At 39.2% G+C, this 10844-nt stretch overlaps 1 protein-coding gene across 2 annotated transcripts in view; it reads right to left on the bottom strand.

Moving 5' to 3' along the window:
* Nucleotides 1-10615, bottom strand: part of FAF2 (Fas associated factor family member 2) — a 55754-nt gene extending 45139 nt beyond the window's left edge. Inside the window, exon 1 of one of the 2 annotated variants that reach the window (XM_012659487.1) lies at nt 10453-10615. In XM_012659487.1, the coding sequence (XP_012514941.1) occupies nt 10453-10515 (63 nt within the window). In that variant the 5' untranslated portion in view covers nt 10516-10615. Of the gene's footprint in view, nt 1-6624; nt 6684-10452 lie in introns of those variants that run through there. The other variant, XM_012659488.1, reaches the window with a different exon arrangement.
* Nucleotides 10616-10844: the final 229 nt, after the last annotated feature.

Here is a 10844-nt window from a genome sequence, read left to right as displayed (position 1 = left end):
TAGCCCGGGGAAAAGAGTGAGATTCTGTCTCAAAAAAAAAAAAAACTCAAACAGATACTCTGAAGAGACATATATGTATTCAAGAAACTGAATTAATAATTAATAACCTTCTAAAACAGAAAGCACCAGGCCCAGATGGGTTCTCTGGTGAATTTTACCAAATATTTATGAGCAAATGTGAACCTCAAAGAGCTAATCCTTCAAGATGGATCCCAAGCGGCTAACTGGGCTGAAATTTAAAACAGAGCCAAGCAGCCATTTGCTTACTATGGGGAACTCTGAGTTCCCCATACCTTTTATCTTTGTGACTTTCAGAGCTCACCTGCCTCAACCAATCAAAACTAAACAGTGGGTGCAATCCCTGTACAGGCCAAAAAAAAAAAAAAAGAAAAACTAAACAGGTTTCAATCCTGCATTTCTGTAAATGGACCTGATTGGGAACCCTGGGCAGGAACTTTTGCTTTAATATGAATTTTCCCTTTGTTCTCTGGAACACACCTCCATTTCACACCTAAGGCTGTGTCTCCCCAGGTTTGCAACCTGTTCACTGGAATAATGTCTCTTTCCTCCAAATTCCTTTTCAGAAAACTTTTGTTCACACATCTAAGGAAGAAATTATATCAATTCTCTACAATCCCTTCCAGAAAACAGAAGCAGGGGAACAACTTTATCATTCTATGAGGCCAGTATTACGCTAATTGTAAAGCCGGACAAAGACGTTGTAAGAGAAAACTACAGACCAATACACTAGGTCATTAAATATGAAATGTCTGATTTTGAATCAAATTTTAGTTTATTATATCTCAAACAAGAAGCAGTACAATTAATTAAAGCATACACCTAAACTATTGGCACAGTTTTGCCATCTTAATGGTAGCTTGCTTATACCAGCAGTAAAGAAGCCTGGAGAGCAAGTGGCGATGAAATTGCGAAAGGTGTTTTCCATAGCTTATTGAGAATTGAATATTTTTCCTTGCAAGAATTGGTCCAAAACTTGGAAGAAGGGGTAGTCAGTTGGTGCAAGGTCTGGTGAATACAGTGGATGACAGAGAGTTTCCAAGTCTAGCTACTGTAGTTTGAGCAGCATTGTTTCTTGCAACATGTGGTCTTGCAAGAATATTGGCCTGTCTCTACTGACCAATTTCAGCTGCTTACTCACAAGCATCCTCATCATTTTGTCCAATTGGTTGCAGTAGACATCCACTGCAATCAAATGACCAGGTTTCATGAAGCTATAGTGGATAATACCAGCACTGGACCACAAGACACCATGAGTTTTTTGTGATGAATATTCGGTTTTGGACTGTGTTCCGGCACTTCGTCTTTATCTAACCATTGTGCCAAATGCTTGCAATTGTCAAAAAGAATCCATTTTTCATTACATGTAACAATACAGTGTAGAAATGGTTCGCCTTTATGTCCTGATAGCAAAGAAAGGCAAGCTTCCAGACAATTTCTCTTCTGACCCTCATTTAATTCATGTGGAACTGAATCTCTTCAGTTTCTTTACCTTGTCCATTTGTTACAAATGGTCCAATATTGTTGGAATAGTAACGTCAAACCTTGCTGCTAATTCACACATAGGTTTAGACGGATTCGCTTCCACTACAGGTTTCAGCTCATCATTACTCACCTTGGTCTCAAGTCACACACATGGCTCATTTTCAAGATTAAAATCACCAGAATGGAATTTCTCAAACCATAGATGTACTGTGTGTTCATTAGCCACATCCTTCCCAAACACTTTGTTGGTATTTCCAGCTGTCTGAGCTACACTGGTTCTACAACGGAACTTGCATAAAAAAAATACATGAATTTTTGACTTATCCATGATTTCACAAAAATTGTTCTAAAAAAAATGTGAAAGATAATCACAAGCCAAAATGCACATTTGAAAGAATGAGGATGTACCTTCACAATAACAAAAAAAAAGTCTAAGTGAAATGTCAGCGATATAAACTTAATACTTAAGGAAATCAGATATTCCATACTTAATAACTTAATATCTTATAAACATAGATGCAAAAATCCTCAACAAAATGTTAACAAATTAAATCCAACAATGCGTAAAAAGAACCAATGGGATTTATTCCAGGTATGCAAGGCTGGCTCAACATTTGAAAACCAATTAATGTAATCCATCAAATTGACAAGCTAAAGAAAAAAAAAAATCACATGATCATACCAAAACATGTAGAAAAAGCATTTGACAAAATCCAATACCTATTCGTTACAAAAACTCTTATCAAACTAGGAATAGAGGGGAACTTGTACAAAAAACCTACAGCTAACATCATACTTAATGGTGAGAAACTTGAAGCTTTCCCACTAAGATCAGGAACAATACAAGGATGTGTCCCCCCTCTCACCACTGCTTTTCAACATTATACTGGAAGTCCTAACAAATGCAATAAGAAAGAAAAGGAACAAAGGTATACAGATGGAGAAGAAATAAAACTGTTTGTAGATGACATGATTGTCTATGTAGAAAATATGAAAGAGCTGACCAAAAAACTCCTGCAACTAATAAGCAACTATATAGCAAGATTGCAGGAAAAAAGGTTAATATACAAAAGTCAATCACTTTCCTATACACCAGCCATGGAAAAGTGTAATTTCAAATTAAAAATGCATTACTACTTCCAACAACACATCCACAAATGAAATATTAGGTATAAATCTAATAAAATGTGTACAAGATTTATATAAGGAAAACAACAAAACTGATGAAAGACAGCAAAGAAGAACTAAACAAATGGAGAGATATTCCATGTTCATGGACAGGAAGACAAAAGATGTCAGTTCTTCCCAACCTGATCTACAGATTCAATGCAATTCCAATCAAAATCCCAGCAAGTTATTCTGTGGATATTGGCAAACTGATTCTAAAATTTACATGGAGGCAACAGACACAGAATAGCCAACTCAATATTGAAGGAGAATACCACAACATAGATGAGAAAAAATTTTTTTAATAAAATATTAAAGGAGCAGAACAAAGTCAGACGACTGACACGATCTGACTTCAGGACTTCCTATAAAGCTATAGTAATCATGACAATATGATATTGGCGAAAGAACAGACAAATAGATCAATGAAACAAAACAGAAAGTCCAGAAATAAACCCACATAGTCAACTGATCTTTGACAGAGGAGCAAAAGCAATAAAATGGACAAAAGATAGTCTTTTCAACAAATGGTGCTGGAACAAAAGGACATCCACATGCAAAAATAAATAAATAAGAAAAGCATCCTGACACAGACTTAGATCCTTCACAAAAATTAACTCAAAATGGATCACAGACCTAAATGTAAAACTCAAAACTATAAAATTTCGGCCGGGCGCGGTGGCTCACGCCTGTAATCCTAGCACTCTGGGAGGCCGAGGCGGGTGGATCGTTTAAGCTCAGGAGTTCGAGACCAGCCTGAGCAAGAGCGAGACCCCGTCTCTACTAAAAATAGAAAGAAATTAATTGGACAGCTAAAAATATATAGAAAAAATTAGCCGGGCATGGTGGCGCGTGCCTGTAGTCCCAGCTACTCGGGAGGCTGAGGCAGGAGGATTGCTTGAGCCCAGGAGTTTGAGGTTGCTGTGAGCTAGGATGACGCCTCGGCACTCACTCTAGCCCAGGCAACACAGTGAGACTCTGTCTCAAAAAAAAAAAAAAAAAGACTGAATTCCATTATTCCACAAACTTCCTATTACAGATGATATTGACCTTTTGGTTAGTTATTGTGTAAATTGCTAATTTATCCCCCATTCATTTTCTGTTGGGTTCTTTGACATTTTGTAGTTCCTCATATAAAAATGGATATTACTCACGTGTAGCAAAAATTTTCTCCTGTGATATCATTACCTTTGACTTTGTTATTTTTTTTCTTACATTTGTTTAAAATTTTTATGTCATATAAAATTGGTACTCCCCCCTCCCCCGCCTTCAGACTCTTGGATTTTCTGTTTTGTCTAAGGACTTCTACTTAATGAGGCTATCCAAATATTCTCTTTTGTTTTCTTTGAAATGTTTTGTAGTTTTCTTTTTAAAATCAGATCTTTAATCCATGTAGCAGTTTATTTTTTGTATAGTAACCTCATTTTTTTCTAGGAAAAAACAATTTACGTAACTGCAGTTTTACACTACTTTTTAATATCTGATAGAATATTACTCTTTTCACTAGGTTTTTTTTTTATTACTTCAGAGTATTATGGGGGTACAAATGTTTTGGTTATATAAATTGCTTTTGTACCATTTGAATCAAAGTTATAAGTATACCCATCCCCCAGATAGTGTGCATTGTACCCATTAGGTGTGAATTTATCCATCCCCTCCTCCCCACCCCCACCTGCTTGATTTCTGATGAATGTTATTTCTATATGTGTACATATTCACTATTTTTTTTCTTCTTGGAAAAAAAAAAAATTTTTTTTTTCAGACAAAGTCTCACTCTGTCACCCCAGCTAGAGTGCAGTGGCCTCATTATAGCTCACCGCAACCTCAAACTCCTGAGTTCAAGCAATCCTCCTGCCTCAGCCTCCCAAGTAGCTAGGACTACAGGTGCGTACCACCACATCCTGCTAATTTTTCTATGGTTTGTAGAGATGGGGTTTTGCTCAGTCTGGTTTTGAACTCCTGGCCTCAAGCAATCCTCCCGTGTCAGTCTCCCAAAGTGCTAGGATTACAGGTGTGAGCCACCACACCAAGCCCATATTATACTTTTCATTATTTTAACTCTTCTGTCTTTTCCCACTAGAATGTGAGCTCCACTGGGGAAAAAATTATGCTTAAACTGCTATATCCAGTGCCTAGAACTGTGACTAGCACATAGTAGGTGTTAAATAAATAAGAGCTTACTGAGAATGGAATAAATCTACATGTACAAGGATATGCACTGCAGCATTATTTGTATGATACCAAAAAATGAAAACAATCTGATTGTCCATCAATGTTTTATAAAGTTACCAAGTAATAATAATGTTCAACATTTCAGCACTTAATATTTGCCAATGCTTTAAATATATTAACCATTAATCATTGAAACAAGTCCATGAGGTAGTTAATTTTAGTCTATGGATGATTAATCTACAGATGAAGAAACTAAGGCACAGAGAGTTTAAGTAAATTGTCCAAGGTCACCAAGTTAGTAACTGGAGAAGCTAGCATTCAAATGCAGGCAGTCTTACGCCAGTCAGTCTTCAAGACCACTTACTATGCTATGCTGACTAAGTATAATACGGTCATGTTTCTATAAGACAAAGACAGAAGTTCTCATACCCAAGGAGAATAAGACCCATAACTAATTAATTGAAAAGTCACTTAAAGTGAGGAATAAAAATGTTCTATATATTATTCATTTTAACATAAACTATACACATTTATGCAGCAATCTTTTGATAAAAGCCTACCCATTTTTTAGAGAGTGGGTTCAATGGCATTCCTTGGATCTTTCTAGCATAAACCACACTGATTCGATTTTTTTAAGTGGAGCGCACTAGCCTTAAACACTTGCCAAGCAGAAAGTGCACAATCCTACATCTCAGTGATTTTTCCCAGCCATTTACAGTTATCTTACAGTTATCTACAGTTACAGTTACCACATGTAACTGAATGGCATTTTTTCTGTTTTGTTTCAGCAATTTGCCCCATATAGCCTTTCTAAAGCATTTAGTTTTCATATAAATGAAAACTCATTGCACTGGTATTTTATTGGCTTACATTATATTTAATTAAATTTATGTGACAAACATGACCAGCACACACTGTTTTTTTTTTTTTTCCAACCAATATCTGAGGAGGTCACATGCTGGTTTGGAAGCAAACATAATTGGTTTTTTTTTTCTGAGACAGGGTCGCACTCTATGGCTTGCTAGAGTGCAGTGGTATCATCATAGCTCACTCCAACCTCAAACTCCTGGGGCTCACGCAATCTTCCTGCCTCAGCTTCCCGAGTAGCTGGGACTGCAGGCATGCACCAAGATTCCCAAATAATTTTTAAATGTTTTTTTAGAGAAGACATCTATGTTGCCCAGGCTGTTTGGAACACCTGGTCTCAAGTGATCCGCCAGCCTCAGCCTCCCAAAGTGCTAGGATTACAGGCTGAGCCACTGAACCTGGCCATAAATGACTCTTGTCAAAGGTACAACTCTGTACTCCAGCCTAGGGTGACAGAGTGAGATCCTGTCTCAAAAACAAAAACAAAACAAAACACAACTCAACCGGTGAGAGCAGAAACACTTGAGCATATTAGAGAGAAAAGACCTTAGGAAATAGAAGATATCTATTCCAACTAATCAGTCAAGTGAAGGTTAGGATAAGAGAGCTTCAACATTAGTTTGTATATCTGTATATACAGAAGAAAGGCCAGGCATGGTGGCTCACACCTGTTATCCTAGCATGAAAGTATACAAAGACATATAACAAACCTGGAATTAGGATGAAGGAATAAGATTCAATTACTTTTTTTATACAATTTTATGTTGTTAATTTGCAACAATCATGAGCAATTAGGTAAATTTTTTTAACATAAAAAAGAAAAAAATGCTGTGAATTAGATAATAGTATCTCCATCTGATAGATGATGAAAGAGATTCAAAGAAGTCACAACTTGCTCAGGATTGCAGAACTCACCAGAAGCTAAGCTGAAAGGCTAATTCATGTTTGCAAGAAGTTTCAAAGCTCATGTTTTCTTTACAATGCCAAACTCCCTGGCAAAAAAACACAGATTATAACTTTTTAAAAATATATGGGGGCACCTTGTATTTTTTCCCTTTAGGTAATAATAGGATGAAGCCAAAGGAAGACTTTCAAGATGAATTATATTCTATAGCCCAGAGTTCAAGCTTTCCATAATTTAAGAGAATGAGGATCATACACTAATATCCATTTAAAAGTTAAGAAATTTCTTACTCCTGTACAAGCAGTAAAGGGATCATTTCTTCTTCCACTTGCCATGCATAGCTCCTTTAGTCACCTTTCTCTCTGTCCATGTCATCCTTCTCCAGGTGTTCAAGCATCAACCTAGAGGCAGTAAACCAAGGCACTAGGGGAGTTTAATATATTTGAAAACTTGGAGAAATGGACTCCAAAAAAAGTCACCTTCCATCTGCATTAAGTCTTCTTAAAACCTATGTCTCTATTCTTTCCCATTTGAAACGACTTAAGTCTACAACAGTTATTGATACTCGACTGGTTCCAAAACAAATAGGAGAAATAAAGAACCACAGAAAAGTTTTAGAAGACATTAAATGGGCTGAGAAACATGATAAATATGCCTTGGGGAACTGCAATCAAATCACATGTCACAAAAAAACTGAAACAGAGGAAACCTAAGATTTCCAAAATATTTACTTTCACTGATTTCAATACAGCTAATTAGGAAACACATTAAACCAGCTCCTAGGAATGTCACCTTGTTCTGTCCTGACACCTGTGGAGATTCCAAGCACATGCTCTATACTGTTAGTGAAGCAAACCTGAAACCTAGTGTTGTCACTCCTCACTCCTTAGGAAAAATCCTTTGATGACTTCCCACACCTGCAGAATAAAGTTTAAACCACTGTGCACAGCTTTGAAAGGCCTCAAAAATCTGGCTCTAATTTACCTGTCCACTCTTATTTTCTAAATCCATCACTACAGACACACTCCACACTTCCATCTCCATACTTTGTATAAGCTATCTCCTTGGCTTTGACCATCCTCCTGTCCAACACCTGTTGAAATTCTATTCCTCCTTCAAAGTAGCAAGATAGTGGTAAGAGTCCAGTCTTTAAGTCCAGATCCAGACCACTAGAATTCCACTAGAATTGAGCAAATACATCAATAGATCTGCTTCCTTACCTGGGAGCAGGCAAACCACCTATGGTACTTCACATGGCTACTGTAAGGATTAAGCATAATAGTTATAAATTATCTAACACCATGCCTAAGACATAGTAGATACTTAACTGTTAACTGCTAAGCCATCCTTATCCACTACATCAACACTCCTACCCTTCCCTAAGCTCCCACTGCATTTTTTTTAAATCAATATTACACTAAGAGCATTAATATCTTGCAGGATATTCATTATTCATGTATGTACCTGACTTCTCCACCAGATTAGACAAAATGGTTATGGATGTGGATTTCTAAATCTCTACCACTTACTACAAGTGCAAGTTATATGACCTCTCAGAACCTGTTTCTTCATTAATAAAATGAACAAGGGTTAACCATTTACAGTGTTATATAAAGAAGTTTGAAGGAGTTCATCTATATCAACTGCCTGGCATAAATGCTTGACACCCAGTAAGCTTTAAACAACGTTTAATGGCAATCTAGATGATGAATCTGATCCAGCAATTCCTTCTAGAACACAAAAATGTAAAATGCATTTCCCTCAATAAATCCAATTTCATAAAGCAACCTTAACACAACTTGAACCTGCTACTCACCTCTCTTCTAATATAGACATCCACTGAAGACAAAAATGGAGATTCCTATGCACATTACCTCAGATATGCTACCACATATTCATACTCATGTTCTTCCAGTACAGGACTAAAGACATCATGATTTATAACTTACATCACTTTATTATACTTAAACAACATAGTGTCTTATCTCTGAAGAGTTTTAAGGAGTAAAATAATCTGCTCAAGTTAAACAAAACTCTGAAATTGGTCATCTGCCAGGAAGTGAAAGCTGGCTGCCTGCTGTTCATTCATTCTTTAATTCTAATTTGCTATGTCATCAATTTTCTCTACTAAAAACTCCAATCAAATGTCCATGATTGCATTTTTCCATTTATATACTTTCAACCCATTGCTCAATTTAAGAAGGGGGGAAAAAAAGCACTTTGAAATTATAGTGAAATCTTATCAAGGAAATTACAGAAAAGAGAGAAATCGCCAAAAAAAAAAAAATCGGATTTATTATCACAGCATTGTATTCTACCCTCAGCTGTACACTTATCTAAGTTGTACAGCACATAAGTCAAAAACCTGGGAAAGGTTATGGAAAGATGGATCTGGCTTTAAATCTCACAGGTTTATTTCTTTTTTTTTTTTTTTTTTTGAGACAGAGTCTCACTGTGTTGCCCGGGCTAGAGTGCCGTGGCGTCATCCTAGCTCACAGCAACCTCAAACTCGTGGGCTCAAGCGATCCTCCAGCCTCAGCCTCCCGAGTAGCTGGGACTACAGGCATGCGCCACCATGCCCGGCTAATTTTTTCTATATATTTTTAGTTGTCCGATTAATTTCTTTCTATTTTTGGTAGAGACGGGGTCTCACTCTTGCTCAGGCTGGTTTCGAACTCCTGAGCTCAAACAATCCGCCCGCCTCGGCCTCCCAGAGTGCTAGGATTGCAGGCGTGAGCCACCGCGCCCAACCACAGGCTTATTTCTTAAGCCCGATATTCTTCATCTGTAAAATAGGGATTGTAACAGCATGAACCTCTTAGGGTTGTTGTTGAGTATTAAATGAGATTATGTATGCTAAGTGTTTAGCAAAGTACTCACAACATCTTAAATGGTAGTTGCGATTCTACCTACCAGTGCTCGAGCGCTAAGGTTCTTCAGATATATTGCTAAATAAATGAATATTTAGCACATTTTACATAGTTTACAAAGCCCTTCTGACATCCATAAGCTCATCAGATCTCCAGGACATCCTCAGGGAGTAGATATTTTCAAGACATGCATTTTGGAGATAAGGAAGCTGTTAACAAAATGCCCAAATTACCCACCCTAGTGGTCTCCTCCAACCAGATTCTCCAGCCCAGTGATTAGTGCCAAATGTTCTTAACAAAACATCCTGCATAAACATAACATTCCCGCAAGTTACCACCCTCCTCAAGTATAATCAAGCACTGGAGTCCGGGGATAAACCCAAAGTAATACACCCCGTCGGAAGCCACTGATGATACCTACAATCGTGCATTGTTTCCTCACATCGTGTCCTCCCACAGCTCTAGGGCTGGGACCAGGACTGCGAGTAGGTGCTCCCTCCCCCATACCAGAGCCCCCAGCACGAGACCTGGTACCCAAGTAGCTCTCAGTAAATGTTTGTGGAAACGGCATAGGAGGCTTTCCACAGACTCGAATTGACGCTAACTCCGCAGTGGGGATTAAGCATCTCCGGCAGATAAAGTCATCGCGCGGAGAGAGTCCGACTAGCAACCGAGCTGGGAAGGATGGCTGAGAACTGACGCCGCTAAAGGAAACCAGGGAAGCTGACCCGCCGAGGATACCCTCAGAGGGGCACACAGTAGGTGGGTCAGGCCGCAGCGATGGCTGGAAGGCTAGTTACCAATAGAGGCTGAGGGGCCGGGGGAATCAGGGCAGTTGGCGTCTGGGGGGAGGGGGTGGGCCGCTGGTCTGAGAAGGATCCAGGCCCAATCTGAGGAGGGTTCTGCGCTTCTATAGGGGCCCACTCCCTATCTTGCAGCGGCACTTGCTGCACGGAGTATCGCTGCTACCTGAAACTGCAGCAGCTTCTCTGTCTGCTCCTGGGTTAGATCCCGCTCCTCAGGCGCCGCCATTTTGCCGCCGCCTCTACGCTCCTGACCCGTCCGCACCGTCACCCGCCGGAACTGACATCAGCCGCAACTACATCCGGTCCGTCTGACCGCCGGCAAGCAACTGCGTCTGCGCGCGCAGGCCCACTCTCCGAAGCCGCCGCCAGGGGGCCCATCCCGAACACTTCCGGAAGCTGCCGAGGAACTATCGGTACAAGTCGCCCTTACCATTTAAACGACGAACGGATCTACCAGAGACCTAAGATTCAGGATGAGATCGCGGAGCCGAGAGAGTCCGAAAGTGCCTCGAGAAGCTCCGGAATGTCCCGAATGGCACTCGGCTGATTTCGACT

Source organism: Propithecus coquereli, unplaced genomic scaffold, assembly GCF_000956105.1.
Source record: "Propithecus coquereli isolate 6110/MARCELLA unplaced genomic scaffold, Pcoq_1.0 Scaffold619, whole genome shotgun sequence".
NCBI classification, from domain to species: domain Eukaryota; kingdom Metazoa; phylum Chordata; class Mammalia; order Primates; family Indriidae; genus Propithecus; species Propithecus coquereli.
The sequence above is the reverse complement of the archived record's forward strand: the minus strand, read 5'-3'. Positions and strand labels throughout refer to the sequence as shown.